Source organism: Bombus terrestris, chromosome 8 (assembly GCF_910591885.1).
Source record: "Bombus terrestris chromosome 8, iyBomTerr1.2, whole genome shotgun sequence".
Lineage (NCBI taxonomy): Eukaryota > Metazoa > Arthropoda > Insecta > Hymenoptera > Apidae > Bombus > Bombus terrestris.
In genome coordinates, this window is record NC_063276.1 from 1248602 (window position 1) to 1270657 (window position 22056).

General features: G+C 45.8%; 1 protein-coding gene and 1 long non-coding RNA gene across 3 annotated transcripts in view; one reads left to right on the top strand and one right to left on the bottom strand.

Moving 5' to 3' along the window:
- Positions 1 to 22056, bottom strand: part of LOC100650364 (cytoplasmic polyadenylation element-binding protein 2) — a 56765-nt gene that overhangs the window by 26107 nt on the left and 8602 nt on the right. Inside the window, exon 3 of the mRNA XM_012310897.3 lies at positions 18927 to 19035. Coding sequence (XP_012166287.2) covers positions 18927 to 19035 — 109 coding nt within the window. The remainder of the gene's footprint in view (positions 1 to 18926; positions 19036 to 22056) is intronic.
- On the top strand, positions 7771 to 14670 carry LOC105665985. Of its 2 annotated transcripts, XR_007224973.1 has the most exons (4): positions 7771 to 9658; positions 10466 to 12912; positions 12976 to 13172; positions 13561 to 14670. It is a non-coding gene; the product is annotated as an uncharacterized LOC105665985 (long non-coding RNA). The 2 variants fall into 2 exon arrangements; XR_001098909.3 differs by lacking the exon at positions 7771 to 9658 and having other exon boundaries at positions 9694 to 12912.

Sequence of the window (22056 nt, forward strand, 5' to 3'; positions counted from 1 at the left end):
TCTCCTACTTCCGGCGCTCTGCGATTCGTTTACGCATAGTTTATTAACAACGCTGTTTGACAGGTTGTTCTACGCGGAAAGTAACGCGTGCTCTATGCAGGATCGGGCAACTCTCAATTTTACGCGTGAAAACGCGAGTTCGCCTCTGACCGGTCGACGATACGTTCCAGGCTGCGATTTCTCGTACGAGTCGTATATACAGTTTGGCAGAAGGTGCGCGGATCGAGGTCGTAAATTGAAACGCGAAGAAAAAGAGCGACCAAGAACGTTTCCACTCTTTGGAATCTATCTTGGAATTTGCGACTATTCGCGATAAGTAAATTCGTCGAGATAAATACGTTGTTTTCCGAAGATGTAGGATACTGAGTAGCCAGATTTTGAAATTGCCAACTTTTCGAAAGCGAGGAGTCGATCAATTTGGTGTCCGAGAAGTTGGTACAAATGTCAACTGAAACGCGACAAACGAGAATCGTCGAGAGAGGCACGTTCTACCGAGAGGTTTCTCCAAATTTCTATTTTCTTGCGTGGAAAAAGTAGCAGAGTATTAGGAGAGCGTGGAAAGAGGAAAAAGTGAGCAACGCGAGAAGGGGAGAAAAGGAGAGAGAGAGAGAGAGAGAGCGAAAAGGTCGGATCCGGCTTACAGGAGGGTGGCTGAAACTATGCGATCGATAGTTGAATGCCCTCCAGTTGACATGCGTAGCCCGTACCTGCTTCGCTTACGATTCACCCCCGATAACTTTTTCCCCTCTTTCTCTCGGTCTTGTCGTTATCTTGCCTTTTAACTGATTCCGTTTTTTCTTTTTCTATCTCCAAGTGAATATACCGTCGAAGAAAAATCGCTCGATAACGCATAAAACGTACGAGTCGACGCTATCGACGCTGACAGCGAAACCACCAGTCGACTAGCGCCGAACTCGACGCATGGAAATTTCCATCCAGACGAATTCTCTTCACCTTTGCTTCGCGCTTCTGTTCCACGTTCCACGTATATTTGTACTTCCTTCTCCATATTTTTTCGTTTTCGCCGGGCCGATCGATGCCACTCGCACACTCGAAATATATCACGATTCGTGGAAAAGTAGCGCGCTTTTACTCGCATAAATTAAATCCAATTAGTCGTACGGGTTGACATTAATCGGCGAAATTATGCGATAAAACGATTCAACGTTAATTGGCCCGGCTACGCTCAATTATAATTCTTCCTTCGTGATAATAAATAGCACGAGGAAGGGAATTGTTAAGATCTGTAAAAACGTTATATCTACTCTAACGACAAACAATATTATGCACACATATATGTTAATTCGACTGCTATATAATTCGTCGTGATTAGAGTTTGCCACTTGTATTTGTCAGAGGTTTTAAATACTTGAAAAGCGAAAATATAGAGGTAATAAATAAGCAAAGAATCGCGTAAATTGATAAGTAAATATCGTGTGCTAATATGTGGTTAATATTTACATGACGCTGCTGTAACGTCAGCGTTCGTCGATGCATATGTGCGCGCGTGTGTGTGGCATAGATCTGTTCGTTTTGCTCCAAAAACTCGCGCGTAAAATGCGGGGGAGAAAGGTTGGAAATCGCGTTAGCAGAACGCCGCTCTGCGTGCCAATCCAAAACGTAATTTACTGTTGCAAATATCGTACACGTATTTCGTGCACGTTTCGCACGATGCGATTGTAACGAATTGCAAGAAAGCTATACGAAACGAAACGGCAGAGAAATTATGGAAAACTTGGTCGAGTAAAACGCTTTGATTACACGATCGGTTCGCTGAATCGCGCGGCCTTATTATCAAGATGTTGAAACAGAAACATTGGCGTTATTGCTAAAGAAGGAAATCGATATCTTATCGGTCTTTCGCGATAACATCGAATATCCTACTCGCAAAACCGTAGATATATATACGTTTTATGTATTAAACTACGCGTTTCTTTCTTTCCAAAGCGTATAGGCAAGTTGTTCGGATGTAGGTCGTAGATCTGTAGATTTCCAAGTTACGGTTTACGCAAAAAGAGGTCAACGGTAATGCAAGGTGCATACATCCAGCTGATCACGAATTCACCGAAACATTTCGCTTGTTCGCGCATCAATGGAAACGCGATGACACGACCAACTTTCTTGCGGAACAAGCCGCTGCCGTTGGTAGCGACGGAAACAAGAGTTCGTATAATGGCATGGTTTATTACGATCCATAGTTGGCTCGCGAAAGGAACACGTATTTCGTAAAATCGTGGACGACGTAAGAGTTCGTCGGAAGATTCGAAAAATCAGCGTTAATTTCTCTTGGGACAATTATCCAATCATTTTTGTAATATCGTTTTGTTATATTATTATTATTATTATCATTATTGTTATTATTATTATTATTATTATTGTTATTATTATTATTATTATTATTATTGGTAAAATTACGTAAAATCATAATCACACCGTCGATAATCGCGATACAGGTAATCGATGAAACGTCCGAGACTTCGAACGCTACCATTCTTTTTGCCTATGCACGACACGTGCACTAAAACGTACGAGTTATATAATTATTCATTGTTACTTACGTAACGCCGTAATCGCCGAGTGAACCAAAGGAATACGAGATAACGGAAATGCGAAATACGATCGACGATACAGCAACGTCAGAGGTAAGTATACCTGCTATGTAAGTTTCTGGAAACGGATGAATCTCTAATTGTAACCTTCGAGTCGAGAAAAACACACGTGCGAACAAACAGGGGGAAAAAGCTCGATGATGTAACTCGATTCGTCGGTAGACGCGAACGGGCGTGAGTCGAAAGATCCCATCTGGCAAAAATTCGGCTTGCTACGATTTATTTTTGAACGATCGGTCAACCGTCGAAGAAACAAAGTTCGTCAACGAACAACGGCTCGTTTTCCACAGGTTCGTGTTCGCGACGTTCGACAGTGGGTTCGACCCGATCGTAACTAGCCAAAACGTTGCAAGGAACGATCACGATGTCCGTCTCGTTTTCGAAAGTCGGTCGAGGCTGTTGCGACAAGGGACAAGTGTTGAGAAACAGCGTAAAGGAGAAAGGGGCATTTTGTTCAACGCGAAAGAACCAACTATGAATCGTCAAACGTTCGTGTAACGATAGCTCGTGCGTAACGTAGATATCGGGTCTAACATTCGATGGGCAAGGGATCGTCTATTTACGATAGCTCGATATTACATATACAGCTAGAACAGCAAAGGTTTCAGTTAAGGTCGGTACGATCCCCTTCCTTTTGCATATTTCTCATCGAATCGACTACCCTACTGTTACCAGACCTTTGAACGCTTGGAATCTAACGCGTTCGCTTTGACCTATGGAACAACATCCGCCAGAATAATTCTCAGGATTTCAAATATCGCGATACGCGTACACACGGAATAATACAGAGAAACGCGAACTGATCCAACTTTTTTCGAAAACCGCCGTGATTTCGTGCGCGTTCTCGGAAAACAGAAAACATCAAAGGGAAAAGCTTGCGAGGAAAGATTACGTTCGTTTGTTTCAACGTAATCTTTCGACGTAAAGAACGAGGAATTTTTCTATGGTCTCTCCGTCTATCTACTCGTTTACGATAAACGATACGGTTCTTCGACGATGGTATCTCGATCTCGATCGTTCTTTGTTTCTTGTACCTGAACGTTTAAACTATAGCGCGACGATAGCGTAAAATGTTGAAATAATTACGGCGTGAATAAAAGATGGTGGAGGAAAAAGGAAACGAAAAGTATCCGCGGTGAGGCGTTACCAAAGAAACAAGGCGAAAGAAGGCGCGAAAGGGTAGGCAACCTGGATCAAAATGCATTACAACACGAAGTACAAGCAGGGAGAGGTTTTCCCGAGGGGTAGAGTGTGAAATTGTGCGGGTCAGGCCAGGTCAAGGCACTCTATCGGCGAGCGAAATAGAGGGTGAGCTAAAAATCGCGACTCGCGCTACGAATCGATATTGTACCTGTACGATTTCACGAATATCCGTCTTACGCGCAACGATTCAAGAGCAAAATCTTGAAAATTGAGTATAACGGTACAATTCTAACACGCGTTAGCACGAACATCGAGTCACACGATTTGAATAGAAACGAGATGACGTAAATGAAAGACGAACGATCGTACTAAGTAAACGTAACATTAACGTGTCTCGCAAAATCTGGAATACTATTCGTTTCTATTATAACGTGCGTACGTGGTTTCCTCCGGTCGAGTGTGAAACAGGTGCGTGGCACCTGACGTACCTGAGGGACGAATCTTTTAAACTTTAAAAGGACGTTGTTTCGCGAAAATCCACAATGGAGACCGTTCAGGCACGATACGACACAAAACGATTCATTACGATACCAGAAGCGTGCGTGACACGGACATCCCTCTTTGCCACGTGCACGCGTAAATACATACCTACACATTCGTGCGTTTGGTATCACGATTGTCATCACCCATCATCGACTTGTTCGATTCAACGCCGTTCGAAGATAGCAATGATTTCTCTTTCGGTTATTCTAATTCGAAAGTACTTGAAAAGACGGCAATTGCCATCAAAACGTAATGTCGATGATCATGGTCATCGATGGACGAGCAAAGTAGCGCATTTTCTACGTCAAATTACATAAATAAGAAGAAAGAAAAAAGAATAAAGGACAGAATGGAAATTTTCGAACGCTATGTTTCAACCTTGCTTGGAAAATATTTGTATGTTACGACGGGCACAGTCATCGATGAATCGTCATTGAAAGCTATGTATGTGTATATACGGTATATATATTTGACGTTGTTTATCAACTTCCGCTCCCTTACTTCCAACACGTTATCGTTTGATATCCTCTAGTAATATACCGTCTCTTCTCTACTCCTATCGTAGTTACAGAAATTAAAGCACGCGTCTATACTCGTTACGAGATTAAAAAGAAACTCGTTCGAAAGGGAATAGTCGCGAAGGATCTACGCAACGTTAAGGGGGTTAGCTCGAGACAAAAAGAGCGGTGAAAAAAAAAAAAGAAACGTAGCGCTCGCGACGACGAAGAGCGCGAGGCAGGATGCGCGGCTACGCGGGTGCGAGGTACGATCACGTGGCGGGACACGCGTCGACGAACTCTCGGCTCGAGCCGAAAACGGGCAGGCTGCACGGAGTGTGGTTGCGTCACCGTGCTCCGAACCCGTGATCACCCCGCGCGGCCTCTTTGCGAAATTCGAGAGAACCTTCGAACGCCATACACACGACACGACGCACGAGCCTAGTCTCGTTCGTGGAAGGAGCGAGTATGAACGATCGTTCGTTCAACACGGCGACTAACCTACGACAAGTTGTATACTCGACAAATACATAATATGGGCACCTTTATTGGGAAACGTGGTAGTCCAGATGTCGGCGGTTGAAGGTGTCTCAGCCGGCGCAGCGCCGAACGCGCGAAACATCTTCTTCCGCTATATGGATTCCTATGGGTGCGACTACGGTCGCTCGATGAAGTCGTTGAATCTTTTAACGCGAATGTTTTAACGGTAATTCGTAGGTTACACCAAAAATCTTTTCGACTCCGTTTTCGTCTGCTGTCGTTGCTCGTTAAACTCGTTCCCCGGTCCGTCCACTCGGCCCGGTCACGATGTTCGCCGCGCACTTTGAACCTCACCTCGGCGAACGACTCCTCCTGATTTTCGATAGATTCGGCACTACGCGGGTGACACGGAGCGACTGCACGCAACAGGACGTGATCAGAACATCGGAAGTTTCGAGTTTATGCACAACACACATACGGATAGAAACGGCACACTAACGGGCGCGAGCAGCCAGACCGAGCACCGGAGTACCGGGGTACCGTTTGCCGATGAACCCTAGATAAAGTTTCCTCCTCCACTATCGAGTCACTTAGCACACACTGGGGCGATCTTCGATTCCACACTGCTACCCACCGCGCACTTTTATTTTTATTTCTATTTTTCCCTTCTTTCTTCCCCTACCCACCCTCTTTCTTCTCACTCCTTTCTTTCTGTATTCCTTCTCTTTCTCCGTATATCTTTCTGCTGTTCCGCACTATCCTTCCTCGTATTTCACCGAACACGCAACCAAATCAAACACGTATGTAGTACACGTAGTGTCGCTACTATATTACCCGTATCGCATCGCAAAGACGAATGCCCCTAAATAGTGTATCTGGATTAACACAAAGTTAAGCACATGTCACGGCCGACGAGGCGAGAGTATTAGTTGCTACGTCGTTCGTTTATACGATAGCAGTTAAACGAACGGAAAAGTTGTCGCGCGCACTTTGCTTCGATTCAACACGTCCCTCGGCCGTGATCTCTCGAAAACAGATCGTCGTTCTTTCTCTTCGCACTTTGCCGCTTCTTTCTCGGTTACTCGTTCCGTCGGCTTCGAACGAGCGTACGCGACACAACCGGCTATTTGTTTTTAGAAAAAGGCGTGGTTACGGTTACGGTCGGCTGTGTGTTACGTTTCCGACTGCGATTGCGCGGCGTGTGAATACGACGTATGATGCGCGCTGTCTGAAGTTCGCTGAAGGAATGGCCGCTCCGCGATGGTCCCCGGCCCCCAGGCGTGGGAGGAAGCTGGTAGCGCGCGGAGGTGCGGCGTGGCGAGGCAAGGCGAAACGTGGTGGGACGAAACGAAGCGAGACCAGGCGAAGAGAGGCGAAGAGAGGCGAAGAGAGGCGAAGAGAGGCGAAGAGCGGCGAGACGAGGCGAAGTCCACGCGGACATATATGTACCCGCGCGATGTGTGCGCACCTACCGCTTCTATTCCGTTCTGTGTCGACGCGTCGACGTGTGTATGTGGTAGCGTTCTCGCGCGCCGGTGTCCGTGTCCGCTGTTCGTCTGGGAACGAGCGCGACAGAGTCGGAGCACGCGCGCAAAAGGGATCGATGGCGCCGCGGCGAAGCTACCCGACCACTACTCCATCGGAGCCACATCGAGCGAAACGCTACTATACGACCGAAGGAGATACAGGAGTCGTCCACGCGCACACGTTCAGTTTCGCGCACGTACACGTGCGATCGCGGAGAAAGAGAGAGAGAGAGAGAGAGAGAGTGCGTCAGGGACAAACCAACGGCGCGAGTCAAAGCGAGTTCGAACGATGTATGCGAGATACGGCTCGATGACGTACTATGAGCAAGTGGATGGAAGAGCGAGAGGCGGGACTTGTACCGCAGGGACGTAAACAAAGTCTCGAATACCCCGATGTAAACCTTACGTGTCGTCCTATTTGATGCTTTGTGGCTTATTCGATGTTTCATCGCGATCGTAAACGTAAAGCGAGTTATTGATAAATCTGAATCTGTTGTCTCACCTGTGCCCAAATCCAGCCATTAGGAATAAAAAGCGGTTCATCTGAAAATACGATCTCGAACTCGCGATTACCACGGGGTTCGGACAGAGTTCGTTTGAAAAACGATCGAGGGTAGAGAAGTTGATAAAAGATAAAAATGGAAGATGGAGGACGGGGCACGCGTGTGCGTGTAAAAATACAAGCGGAAGCTATACGACGTATGTTGTACGAATGTAATGGAAGCAAAAATGGGAAGAGATATACGTTGTGGCGCGTATGTACGCGTATATGTACATGTATGCGTGTTGATATACAGATAGATAATCTTATACGCATACGTGCGTATATAGTGCGCACGACCCCTTGATAGTCGCGTTGCCTCCGTTCATGTTTCAGCATTGAGACGCGATGACTCAAAAACAAGCGTGTACGTCGCATCAACGTATTAGTATAGCGCGTGCATCTATCGTCGCCGATGTACATACGTAACTTCTTATCTAGCCGTGCATCGTTTCTCTATTTATTCGTTTGTTTTATCCTCTGTTTACAACCCCTTATTTCAACATCTATTCGAATTCAAGCGCGGCATTGATCCTTGAAATACGTATTTTTGCACCCTATCCAGATGAAGAAATTAGCGGAAAAATGGACACTGTTCAAATATATCGGTGTGCAAATAGTTTTCGCAGCCATTGAGACACTGTACGGTCAACGCTTTGTCGTACGGTCAGCAACGGATGTAATCGATCCGAAGAATCTCGAAATTAAGTATAATATATTCAGCGACAGTCGAGCGTAACCTTAACCGTATTATACAAATGAAAGAAAGAATCGCAGCTGAATATCGTATCGACCGATTCAGCCGCGATCTTGCGGTCGTTTGGCAATCAACGAACAAATTGTGCGTACATTATCGCCGAAGATTACGACTGCATCGCCAACCGGAGAATAATAAAAATGTTCTAATATTTCGTCCAAGCCTGTACAACGACGACAACGACGACGACGTGGAAGAACTGGATAATACGCTCAAGGTTGTTTGCTCACGAGTGCGCTGCTTATACGAGCGTTTCTGCATCCACGTGATATCGCGAAATACGCGAACGTTGTTCCGGCGTTTCGCCGGTTTCTTCGGTTACGCGTCGAATCCGTCTCGAAATCGAGTCGAATTTGTTCGCCACTGACGTCCCTTTTCTACTGCCTCGCGCATTCGGAATTCCAACCGATCCATCCATCCCTTCCTTTCGAATCGTCCAAAAGATAACATTCGCGAGCGTATATGCGTATAGGCGTCTATGAAAGTGTTTCGAGACTCGTGAACGCATATCGCGATTCGATCGAGATAAAGCTTTGTCATCGTTACGATTTCTTTCCGTGGTTAGATGAACGATATCGTAAATAATTACGTAACATCCCTGTAACCTAACGTTCCTCGAACGTACGAGTGTACTTGAGCGTATTAACTCGGTATAATACTCGATCGATACCTAAAACGTATTCGAACGATTGGATTAGTCTCGTGCATGAGCGAATCGATGGAAAATAATTTTTCGACGAATGTTACGCAAATACATCGGCCGATTTACCTACAAATGCGCAATACAGCCTGCAGAAGCCGACCACTCGTTCAACTATTGCAAACGTTCGAGTAAACACCTCTGATTTGTTGCATCGATCCTAAGCGATTATGCACGGTTCAAGGCATATGGCAAACAGCGTGCACATGTAGTAATATCTATATGTAACGCTGTTTCGACGGCGAGAGGTGTACCGATACGAAGGATACTTTAATCGATGTTCAAGGTTAAACGGCAGAATTATTAGCGCTCGCGCTTGTTGCGACACGATCGCGGTTGCTCGTGCTCGTCTCGCGGTTCGACCAGTACCACGCCGATATGTAGACACAGTGTGTCGGCATTTTGTGACGCATAGCCGTTACATAATCGTTCAGCGTCGAGACGAGTCGCGCGTAGTATAGGTCCTCGTGCTCGATCATCGCCGATCCAATTCGAAGAGTTCGTTGTTCGGCAAATATTCGAGCGATTAAGAGATTTGGCGAACAACGGCAGAAAGCAGCGAATGAAAGAGGAGCGACGAATAACACGGCAAATTGTTCCATTCGTATACAGACGCTCTTATCTCGCAGCCGTTAAAGGACAATTGGAGAAAATAAGTGGAATAAGTCGATGCGGGGACATATGAAAAATGAAAAAGTCAATTCGGTTGTTCGCGTTATTCCGTGTCTTGGAATCGCGCGACGTTCCGATGTCGTCGTATTTCGTAACCAATAAGCTGGCAACAGCTCAGCAACGGTCACCGATCGAACCATCGTTAATGAAAACTCTAAACAATGGCCAAAGGAGGGACGAAGGAATTTGCGTACGTAGCTTGATCGCGAAAATTAGTGCATGCATAAACGAGGTAACACGCACGCGCTTGCGCGCTACTCCACTCGATCGAACTGCGCAACGGCACGATGGAATTTCACGAGGCAGAAACTGCGGTCGTACAATTTCGAAACGTATCTTGTCGTAAATGAGCAAATCCGCTTTTCATCGAGCATCTTTGCAACGCCAACGCGCTTCGACGTTTCTCCGTTCGTAAAACGAAAGAAAAGCTACCGCGAGTCGGACGTATAATTCGTTCGCGATCTTCCTGGCAAACTTTGTATCTCGAACGTAGGAAATATCGATCGTTGAGAGATATCGACGTTGAGAGGAAATGGCGAGGAGAAAAGCAACGGATGGAACGTTCCTTGGCCGAAACGGTTGGCCCCTAAGCTAAAATAAGCGGAAGTAAGCAGCACGAGCGCATCTAAATTTAGACGTGGACGTGTGCTCATCGTTCGGCCTTTCGGCCTTTCGGCCATTACGCTACTAGCTTGCTCGTTGCATATCTGGCCGATGGGGGCTCGTGCTCCGGTTAACGTGGAAGCTTCGATTCCAGCACCGACTTCGACATTGACGTGCACGCAATCCGGCCTGAGCATTTTAGGCTGCATGCATAATGGATATCCAAGATCCCGCCGAGTTGTGGAAAACTGGTCCCATTTGCATTTCGACACATCGTATCTCCCTACCATTAGGCTTGCCTTTCGGTATTTCGACCAACACGCGATATCGAAGAAAAAGAACGCTCGCGTGTCATATTCTTGATCCTAATTTACGTATTTGTTTATTGCGACAGGTGGCAACCCCGTGGATACAAAGCGGGACCTCCCATAACGCGGCAGATACGTATTATACGGGGCCCGTATTACCCGGTTTCGTGTAAAATCGTAAAATTATAAAAGAGAAATCCGCAATCTGCAATTTCTCGCTTATCGATTCGCTAACGTTATTGCTCGCTAAATTACCGCGCAGAAGGGCCCGAGTTACTCGGAAGCAGCAAAAGGATATCGAGAAAACGTGACTATCGATGACTAGAAAGCATGTTGTAAATTCTATGGAAAGGATCGATAGAATCGTAATTAGAGATACAGAAGTTTAGCCTGAAACTAGAGTGGACAAGTTCTTGCGGCTTTTACCGATACGAAGCAACTTTTACCACAATGTCGCCGTAGTCCTCTCCTTTCTCGTTCGTCGATCTCGACAATTTTCGATAAAAAAGGAGAATGGTCTTTAATATCTGTCTCAACGGAGGGACAATGGATCGTCGCGAGGACGATTCGGAAAATTTGGTATGCACGCAGCCTTATCGTAGATTCGGCGCGAAGGATGGCTGACACGAAAGCCCGTAGTACAAGATACGAACACGAATCGGCCGGACCAGCTGACTGCCAAAACAGCTGCGGCGATACACGCGATGATGGATCATTGCTTGCTCCGTTTCACTGGTTCGTCCTCTCTTCCGCTTCTCCTTTCCACTTCGACTCGACCTCTCGACTCGATCGTACGACTCTATGCGTTCAGCCAATTCCCGCTTAATTAGCCGACCTTCTTCTTTTCGTCGATTACGCGTATATGCTAAAGAGATCCAAAAGCGAACAATCGACTCGTAACGTAACGCGATACATTATTCCTGCGATAAGGGATTCAAAATTCGCTCCTCTTCCACATAGATGTTACAACTTTAAGAAATTCGAAGAAAAACACACCTTCTTAAGAAGGTATATGCTTATAATAAATACTTAAATATAAATATACGTGTATTTAATATATAGATATATATATATTTGTAGCAAGCTATCGCCTTGGTGTTTAATCGGGAAATTGACGTACGATCTATTTGAACGGAATTTGAAATGTTTCAAACTGATTTTACCAACCGGGTATGCTTTGCCTCTCTCTTTCGAGAACTAGCTGTTTTATTTTCGGCCGCCTTACGTAAGGAACAACGTTCGGTCGACGATCGAGGCGACAAACAGCGTTAATCGTACCGTGCGATTTTGCTGCTAATCTCGAGGTACACTCCAATTACTCTTTCTCAAGGTACGCGTATCGAAGCAACTATTGTTCCTTAAGGAAAATACAAATTGCTGTTCGCGTTGCAGAGTCACGCAGTGACGAAGAGATATTCGGTTTTCTGTACGCGATAAAACGTTTGTTGTTCCAAATAGAAAGTTACCGTTATCCAATCCTGACGATGGATAAAAAAATTCAAAGGCCTTTTTCGTCTATCTTTCTTACGATTAACCAATCGTCGCGTTGGCTTGGAGTCTGTCGGTGCCACGGAAAAAATTGGTACGGGGAACGTAGACGAATCGAGGATAAAAACTATCACGTTCCGTGGGATAAAGCGATACGCCGAAAAACCGACACCGGTGGACTAATAGCTAGAGGAGAAGTACGGTCGCTGGAGCGTGCTCGCGATACTCTGGTTCGTTAATTTTTTCGTCGCTTTACGATTCGAACGAATTTACCCGAGAGTCGTTCGAGCCTCTCGGAAACCACATCGATCGATACCATAAATCGAAAGTACGTTTCTCAAATTTCCCTTAGAATTTACCATCGTCTCTGTCACGTTGCCACGGACGATCTTGTACGAGTCGATTCCAGCAGCTTTCAAGAGATCCGTTTCTCACGGTTTCCTATTCCTTTCCTTCAACGTTCTACCTTTTTCGAATTATCACAGCTAACGTCCGAGGAGCTCCGCACGATGTACACGTTGCAACGAATTGTGGTTGCGTCACGCGTATAACACCTTCAATGAAATATCGTAACGAATATGATATCCGCTATCGTACACGGTATCCTTGAATTTATATAATGTCCATTCTTTCGTTATTCGTTAAGGCTTCTTTCGTTCCCCTCTATTCTCGCTTGTCGATCCTTTTCACCCTCCCCCTTCCTCCTATTTTCCCCTCCATCCATCCATCTACGCGTCTATCTGTTACTACACGTTACTTCTCGCACGACTCTTCCTACACGGTAGACGAAACGATTGCGTAAGGATTTCTTCGCTTTTGTAAATAATTGGACGGTGCTCGAGCGACTACTTCCATCACCAAACGGCAATACGGAATTATATTCGTACAGAAACGTAGAAACTGCGGCCACTTTCGTCGCTCACTTTGACAGCCGACGATTGTTCTCCCTATCGACTTGCGTATCTCAGGACGAACGACATTTTTCCATACAGCCTATTGCATAAATATAGAAAGACGCTAGTCATCGGAGAAGTATTTCCGAACGGTGAGTTGCTACAAATACGAACGCATTTGTTCGCTTGATTCTTTCGAAAACTGTGCGTTTCAGACGAGTCGAGTCGATGAATGGAGGAAGGAGCACGGGGGTAGTTCGAGTCGCTCGACCGACAGCGATCGAACGCCGATAGAGAGAGGAAATAGACGGAGAATAATGACGTTCGTTGCGGAGAATAATTTTCAAGAGACGACAAAAAATATTTAATTGCTGTCAGTAGGATCAAGCTGTTCGTTTCGATTCACGCTTCGGTAAATAAGAACTATCGATGGATCGTAGATATTACATAGCAGGGAATCAAGCTGATCGTTCTGTACACGCGACGAATTAATATTTCTTGTGCCTCTGTACCGTTTCTTCCTTTCGTCGCTTTATCTCGCCGATGATCAGGAAATAAAACGTCAGATACCATAGACGCGTAATTGCGTAGGAATTAAAAAGCGACGTAAGACGGAAAATACAGGCTTGATAGGTTACAAGTGCAAGGACGAGAAAAGAGTCCGTTAGGTGTCCCCGAGCGAGTAGCATCAGCGATCGCGCGTGTCGCTCGTTCGTTCGCCCGCCAACCGCTTTCATCCACTCTCGTTCTTGCACCCTTTTACCCTTTTTATTCTTTGACGTAAGCCTTTTGTCCCTCAGGATATTTGCGGAGCTTTGTTTCGTCGACAGTATGTACAGCGACTTAAATATACGTCGCTAATGGCACGGAACCGAAGATACAAAGGGTTGCTCGCTACTGCTACCGTTCTTACTATTACCGCCACTGCTGCTGGATGCTGGCGTGTTTATTTATAATTTGACCATGGTCAAGAAAGGAACGATCGAATCGGTGGAAGCTAAAGATCGACTTTCAAAGCGGACAAAGTTACTCGAACGATGCGAAGAATGCAATCTTTTATAAATAAGGAAATAAGATAAAGCTGCACGACGTAACACGCAACACGCTCGAAAGACCCAAAGAATGCGTCCTTTTATAAATAAGAAAGTAAAAAAAGCTTGTACATGGTACGCAACATGCGTAAAAACATCGAAAGAGTAATCGAGCGATAGGTGATAAACAAATTGCACGTACAGAGGCTCGCGAAAGTATTCAAACAGTCGTAGAAACGTAGAGACATGACGTGTTTAAAATACGAAAAATTTTGAAATTTTATCGGTTCCGTAACGAAACGCGACTAATAATCAAATATTTTTACGAATTTTAATTTTCTATGGCGAGCGTTCGAACGTTTTCGTGCGCCAGCGTACACGCGCGTAACGACGGCCGAAAGTCCCTTTGCGTTGCGCGAATACGATGTACGAAGAGCAACATTGCAGGTCACTGCAATGCGGCTGATGGTGGCAGTTGGTCAATAGGCAACCAGCCAATTCCGATCGAATTTAAATAAGCCCTTGTGCCATTTTGCACTGTCAGCTCCGAGTATAACGTTTCTAAAGAAACCTTTCTTCGCTTAATCCACGGAGCGTGCTCGCTACGCGATACACACGACGAACGATCCAACGCAGCGCCACGTTGATCGATGACCTGAGATCGAGAGATCGAGGATCGAAGATCAAACGCGACACGAGTCGCGTACGTCTGTACGCTCGATTAATAAACTCGTCTAACATTACCGGATCGACAATTTGAAACCATTGTAATTTCGATTAAATCTTCGCACCGTTTCGGTATTATCGAAGATTCGCTTTATGATTAATTTAAGATTCGCTGTAAATAAATTTTGAAACGCAGCGTGCGCTTGCGCGATACCGAGCCGCTTACGATTCCTTTTACAAGCCGCCTAGAGATGGCGGTACGCGTCTTTTCCCGTTTGTGCGTCGTTCAAAGAACACGTCACGCGTATACTCGGTCGGTATTAACGCCACGGATTAAACGCAAACTGCTTGACAAATTGCTGAGTATCGATGACTCGATAATTCCACGAGTCATTCACGGGATTTATGACTCTGTTCGAATACGTTATTTATCGATGAGCGTATATGGTTCTCTTACAACGGAAACTTATTCGTAACATATTACATTCTCCTTGGTTTCTTCGTTTTAACTTCCAGAGCCCCTCTACGTATATATAGCGTACAGTACAGTACCGTGAACAGTAGTACGGTATTCGGACTTGCCACGTTTTCCGGGTTAAATATACGAAACTATCGACGAGAATATCAAAAGATAGAAACTTACAGGAAAAGTAGGAACTCTATCAGACAAAAAGGAGAAAGGATCGTCGGGTTTGTTCGTTGGTAAAATTATTTTTCTTTCCACACGACCCGAATACTATTTTCAGTCGGACCTTATCGCTTTATACGCTTATTGTTTGCACCGTTACCGTCTTATCGGACGTCAGCTTCATTTTTCAGATTATTATCTCTAATTCACACCCGACCGCTTTATCGTACTCCGCGACGTACGAGAGAATACTATTTCGGAAATTGTTTGCTACTTTTGGTAGTTTGATAAACACGTGGCAGCAATACTTCTCCGATAACGAGTACCACCGTAATTGCCCGCGTTGCTCGAGATGCGAACGATCGGGCAACTTCGATCAAATCGAATATTTAGAACAAGCAGGTTTCACCTTCACCGTGGTCACCTGGCAACCTTTTTTTTACATGGACTTGGATCGATAGCTGCGGTCGCATCCTCGAGACATCGTCGCATATTCTCGGCCAATATCGCGTCTACACGGCGCCATTTCATAACGGGCGAAAGCTTGGTGGCCGGTGCGACGCAACGAAAGGATCGTCGCTGGTTTTTCGTCACGAACGAAGCTCGATTCTATCACCTAGCTGAGACGAGAAATTGGTTTTCGTTTTTCTGGATGGATTAAGGTCGAGAATCGCGGAAAGACAGTCGAGTCGATTCAGCAGGATCGATACGAGAATGTCGTGTCGACGCTGTAACGCGTAGCGTAGTAGCTGTAAAGAAAAAGCTCTGCGATTCTCTTCGTTTCTTCCTCGATTCCGCCTGGTTTTTACGTAAGGGTTGTTTCGCACTTGTGACGCGATCTCGCGATTTGGTAGGATCGTATCCTTAATGACACGTATCCATACTGGTCTATAAACGAAATTTAGTAGCTCCGAGATAATTTAGAGTTCCTATTTAAAAATACGAAACTGCCAAATCCTCGACGAGAAAGAGGATAAAAGAGAGAGAAAAAAAAAAGATGGAAAAGAAAAACGAACGAAACGTTGCATCGCAAGATTAATTCTTATTTTCTTCGCAGATCGAATCTCGAGTAGAGGCGCACGAGTATTTATGTATTTACGCGGTGTCCTTTTTATCCATTCACCTTTTCAATTACACGCGTAGCGTTTGTTCGCAGTAGCGAGATGGGGTGTGCGGAAGATAGAAAGGGAACGAGGGGTAGAAAGCACGATCCAATGAAACCCTAGATGGCTGGAGCGCGGCGTAAAACCACCCTCTATGAATCCCGTCGGCGTTACTAACCGATTACACGGTACACGTATGCGCGATATATAGGTCAGAGAATGCAATCGTAAAGCCCGTGTCGTTCAAGGACGGAAAGTTGGCCGCTGGTTAACCGCTAGCTACTCGCCGTGAGATAATCTGGACGAGTGCGCGCACGCGATCCTATCAATCGGACACGTTCGCTCACGCGGCACATTGTTTTCGTCGTACGATGCCGAACTGATTTAAACAGGTTATAGTTTTCATCCGTAATCGATAGAAATCTTGGTCCGTAAAAATACCGAGCGGAAGGAAATTATTCTTAAGCATTGTTCGTGTTTAACTACGGTGCGACGCGATGCAGTATAAAAACGCAGCGATAACGCAAAATCGATCCGCTTATTTTCGAAAGGATCTTATCGACGCGGAACACGCGATCGTTAGAGACCGAATAGCGTGATCGTTCTCTCGATGTAGCTTCTAACGTGCGTTTGATCGTTCCTTTCGTGCTTTCGTAACGAAGTCTGCAAACCCGAACCACGAATTTAAGCTCGAATAATTACGACTGCTGATACGCGTATATTTGAACCTAAGCCGCGATTCTTCCGCGTTTCCTCGGCATTTAGCAAGAGGAACACGCTCATCGGTTGGAGCAAAGGACGACGCGAAGAGCGTTTCGTTTGGTGCAAAAGATGGCTACGCGACGCTACGTATATACAGCCGGCTATCGTTGCCGTCTCGAGGTTGCACTCGGATTTTCCGAGACTTGACCTACTGGTGTGGTTTAAAGTGCCATGCTGACACTTTTAAAGATGGCGCTGTAGTAAGCACGCCCACTCAACGGAGCCTTACAATGCCTCGAGAGAGGTTTTTGTTCTAGAATAAAGACGGGTTCGCACTCTGGCGATTTGCTATCCCATCCTAGCTCTCAACCCTATTATTCGTTTTTTACCGAAGAGTATCTTCGACTAGACGCCGTTTTGCGAAAGGGTTACTCCTTATAACTCCTCTATTCTTCCAGCCATCCTCTTTCTCTCCGCCCTCTATCGAAGCGTAAATTTCTATCGGAAATTATCGTCGCGATCTATTCTTCGTTACCGCGAGCTTGTCCCCGGCCGATCGTTATTTCCGACGGTATTTCGATCGTGAAGAGATTTTAATTACGGCTATATAAGGGTTTGCGGCGAGTTAAAAAGGAAAGGCAGGACGTCTCCGATGGTCTCCGATGGTCTCCGAGGGAGCCGATAATTACGCGATCGAACGAACTGGCTTCGCCAAAATATTTTTCTGTGCCTATCCTTGCCGCTACGTGTTATCGCCCGCCGTGTATTATTTCATCTTTCTGGAGCTTCTCGCATCATTCGCAAAACTTGACGAGTCGTTTCGACCAGTCTATAACCTGTAACTCGTAACTCTTCCACTCGCCGATATTATTAGCTGCGAAATTATCGAGCAAAGAGGACATGATTCGCCGTGAATAAATAATCGCTGTATCGTCGGAAGGCAAATTTATCGACCTGGAAGAACCAAGGCGACTCGAGTCAACGAAGAAAGCCACTTTCTCCAGAAGCTGCTAAATCCTACGAAGCTTCTTGGCAAGGATCTTCTTGTCACGCGCTTTTCATGCTAGAACAACCAGAGTAGTAGATTTTAAGACGTACGAATAAATTCCGTGGCTGTGGGAACTCGAGCGCGGTATCGTCGTGGGTGTTGGCGACGACGTCGGCCGCTTGGTCCTTCCGGTGGTCGATGTCGGTGGCGTCGTACGGTTTCCGTGTGTAGACGGACCACTAAGGAAGAAGAGGCCTCGCGATACCACCCTTGCCCTTGACTGCAGGCGCGAGACCGCTTGTCTGAGGGTTGTGTCGGAGCTCGCAGACAGGGTGAGTAGGTGCGAGAAAGAAAGCGAGATCGCGGACGAGAAGGGAAGCGAGAAGCAGAGCATCGCGAGACGCAAAGCGTTTGCCAGTCTCCTTCCTACTTCTTTCGGCTCGGTCTCTATGTTGGTTCGCGAAGCTCAGGCTGGACGTGTAGATACAGTCGCGTCGAATCGCACAGAGTGTACGGGATAGAGCGAGTAAAGTGTGTAGAGTCGCGTCGAGTGGAGGGTGCCGAGAAGGGTTGGTCTGCGTTAAGTGGTCGGTTCGGCGGCTGTTTCGTTGGTCTCGTTGCTCGGAAAGCTAGTTGTCTTATTCCGCGCGCCGATCTACCGTCTTTGCCTATCGACCATCTTACTCCATTATGTATTTATTTATGAACTCGTTTCGTTACGCACCGTCGTCCAAATCTTGCCGTATTTCCTCCACTTTTTTTCCTTCTCCCGTCTCTGTTACATTTTCTTTGTATCCATCGAAGGCTAAATTTGATCAATTTGATAGTCGATTTTGAGACAGAGTTTGATCAAATTACGAAGAAACACCGAGACGATCGTATCTCGTACATGTACGCGTAGACAAAACCTTTCGTTAGATTCTTGCGATAAACTTTTCAACCTCTTCGAACGATAACTTTGTATTTGCGGATTATCGCGTCTTCCGTTCGGCCAAGTTCGGAAGCATCGAATCTACGTTTTATTACGAGCATTGGAAAATCGACTTACCTTTCACGTGTTCAGAGGTATCCGCTGTACCTCGCATGATATCGCTCAAGTAATGCTCCAACGTCCTCATACTGTCCAACGGTGAATTTCCATTTGTCGTCATACGATCCTGCAAAAACAATGAAATTTGTTCGTTATTTAGCTTGCATCGAGCGGGAAATCGGACGGTTTATCCATTTATTTAGTAACAGGTCGTAAGGAGGGGCCAACGAATCGAAGGGACGCTTCGAATATCTCGCCAACTACGGCAAACCGATCGCTCGCAAACTCGACTTACGAGGCGTTCGCTCGATTCGCAATTTCTACAGCGAACGAATTTTAATTTTGCACCGTCTCTCGTTATCGCGTTTCATCGAAACGAGCCTCTCTCGTGGAGAAAGGGCTTTTGAGGACGAACGAGTACCTCGATGGAAAACTTACCCGGCAGCGATGTCGCGCTCTCCGATGAATAGAGTAACCAAAGACAAGAAGAAAAGGAAGGACGAGGGAGATGAGAAAAGAAGCAAAGTTACGGTTTCGAGTCTAGTTTCCTCGGAGAAGGTTACGCGCAAACGAACGATTTAGCTTGCCGTAGTCTAAGGTTCCTATTTTTAGATAGAACGGAAATTCTTTGTTTCGGAGATTCCGTTTGTCATTGAGAATACGTCAGTTTTGTATCGTCTGGCTTCCCGCGCTTTCTTTCCTAAGGCTTCGGTCAAAAAGGGCCGCTAGTCACGGCAAGGATCGGCATTTGAATAAACAGACTCCGACGTTCAAGTGATATTTATTGGAAAAGGAAGAAACGTCTAGAAGAAGGTTTATTATTACGAATATTAGTTGACCGTGAATGTACGGCGCGCCTGAGAAAATGACGTAACGATTAACGGAGGAAAAGCAACGATTATACGCGTCCTAGAATCATTGAGAAGCGAATCGATCGTGAAGCGTCCGACCACGCGTCGTCCTTTACTACTGAACTCGTTTCATAGCAGAATGCGCTGTTTATTTCATTTCCACGAACCGCTCCGCGAAATAGGGAATTCGTTTAGTCGAAACTTTAACCAACCGCGCATCGCACATCTATCGTTATAAAGTCAAAGGTGATGTCTATTCCGAACGTCGGTATTTAACGTTGAAATTCGATCGATCGATCGGTCGATCGTAAGTAATACGCGGTTAGCAAAAGTAAGAGAGAGAGGAGTGCGAGGCAGAAGGAGAATCGAGCTAAAAAGCACGCGAATATCATCAAACATTGGGCTGCGAAATAAATTCACTCTATTTTGTTTACTTGTCCTGGCGAATACACGTTAGAACCTAGCGCGTACGAATTAATTCTCTCGATCCACTGTTACGTTATGCCAAGAATCCCAAGACAAAATAATTTTACAAGCTTAAAGAACTACAAACGCCAAATATATCGTTGCGTGGCGACTTTGAAAAATCGATTTAATCGGCTCGTAGTATCCTCTTGAGCGTAGACACGGTGATCGTAAAAGTCAAATTCTTCGTGGTCTGCTAATTAAAGTACATCTTGACAGAAATAGACAAGTGTCCACGCATTTCTGAACACCGTGCGGTGTGCATGTAACACGTATATTTCTCTATAGTCGTTCGTTGGTGCAGGGCGAAAGGTGGAAAGGTAGCCCCACTTTTTTCGCATTCGCGTTTTCTTCGTATTACCTGGAACTCCGAGGTGTATTTTCTCCACCCTCCTACGTGAACACCGACTCTCCAACACTGCCGTGTTCCAACCTAGTTCCCCTTCTTTGGTTTTAAGGCCGCCCACACATTGCTGCAAACGTGACTGAGGTGCGCGCGCACACACTCACCCACACATCCCCAAACGCGCGAATCACGAACGAGCGCACGAGCACCCTGCTAGCCGATTTCCGTGCACGCGCACACATCCGTGTGCAAGCACAAGCGCAGAGCAACCTTTCCTCTCCCTCTAGCCGTGTCGTTCCGTTTCCGTCTAACGCAAGGCACGCTGGAAAATCAATATAGGGAAACCAGGAAGCGACGGCAGGGCGTCGACAGCAACCTCCGTGCAGGCTCCATCACTGTACCACCCCTATTCCACTTGTTACCCCTCTGCTTCTCCTCTTAACTTTGCTTATCCATTTACCTATACATTCCTTTTCTTCCCTTTTTACCCTCTACTTTAGCTTCGATCGGTTAGTGTTTTTAGGTTATGTTTTTGTTTTCTTCCGTACGTTTCGCAAGACGAGTACAGAGATGTTATTTAATGCGCGATATCGCGGCCAGTTTATCGCGTAGACGCAAGTTTCGAGAGATATAGAACACCTGATTTTATATTTTCCGAAAAAATAACGATTATTAAGAATACATAGATGCTACTAGTTACGGTAAGAACGCGTCATTGCGAATCTATGAAATTTTTATGAGAATTGTTCTAGTTCTATAGCGTTAATAGATCGTAGATAGGATATAATGGAGAGAGAGAGAGAGAGAGAGAGAGAGAGTCGCGTGTCGCGAAAGAAACGAAAAATGGAACGATACAGAGTGTTAGTCGATACTCGTTAGTCGATTCGTTTCGATTCAAGAGCGAAACCAAACATCATTTTGCGACTAGCGTGGAACGTTAATTTTTCTAATCTGTTCGTGTTTAAAGTTCGCTCTAACGATTGAACCAGAGAACAAAGAGAATGCGCCACGGCCGCGCAGCAGTTTGTCGCAGACGGAGCAGATTCGAACTAGGATTCTGCGCTATACGATCGCAGGGTGTGTACTCGCGACAACGTTGGCCTACTTCCAATGATTACGACCCGCAAAATGCTGCCACGTCCTTCGTCTTATGCCGCGCTAGCTCCTTCCTATCGAATTTAATTACTCGTTACCATAAATACGACTGAACGATATCATCTCCTGCGTAACTTAAATATAAATCGCTGCTAAGATGTACAAGTTGGCCTCGTCGTTGTCTCCGAGACAAGGATGCTGCGAGCCAACGAACAAAGAGTCGTCGTAGAAACACGGCAAGGACGACGACGACGCTGTTGCGTGGAGAGTTTCGCAGCGTTCGGAAGAAGAGAGAAAGATTACGCAAGGGGGTGGGTTTTATAAAGGGAGAGAAGCGTGAAAGGGATTGTTAGCGAGTGTATAGGCGCGTGCACGTATTCAAACGCGTATA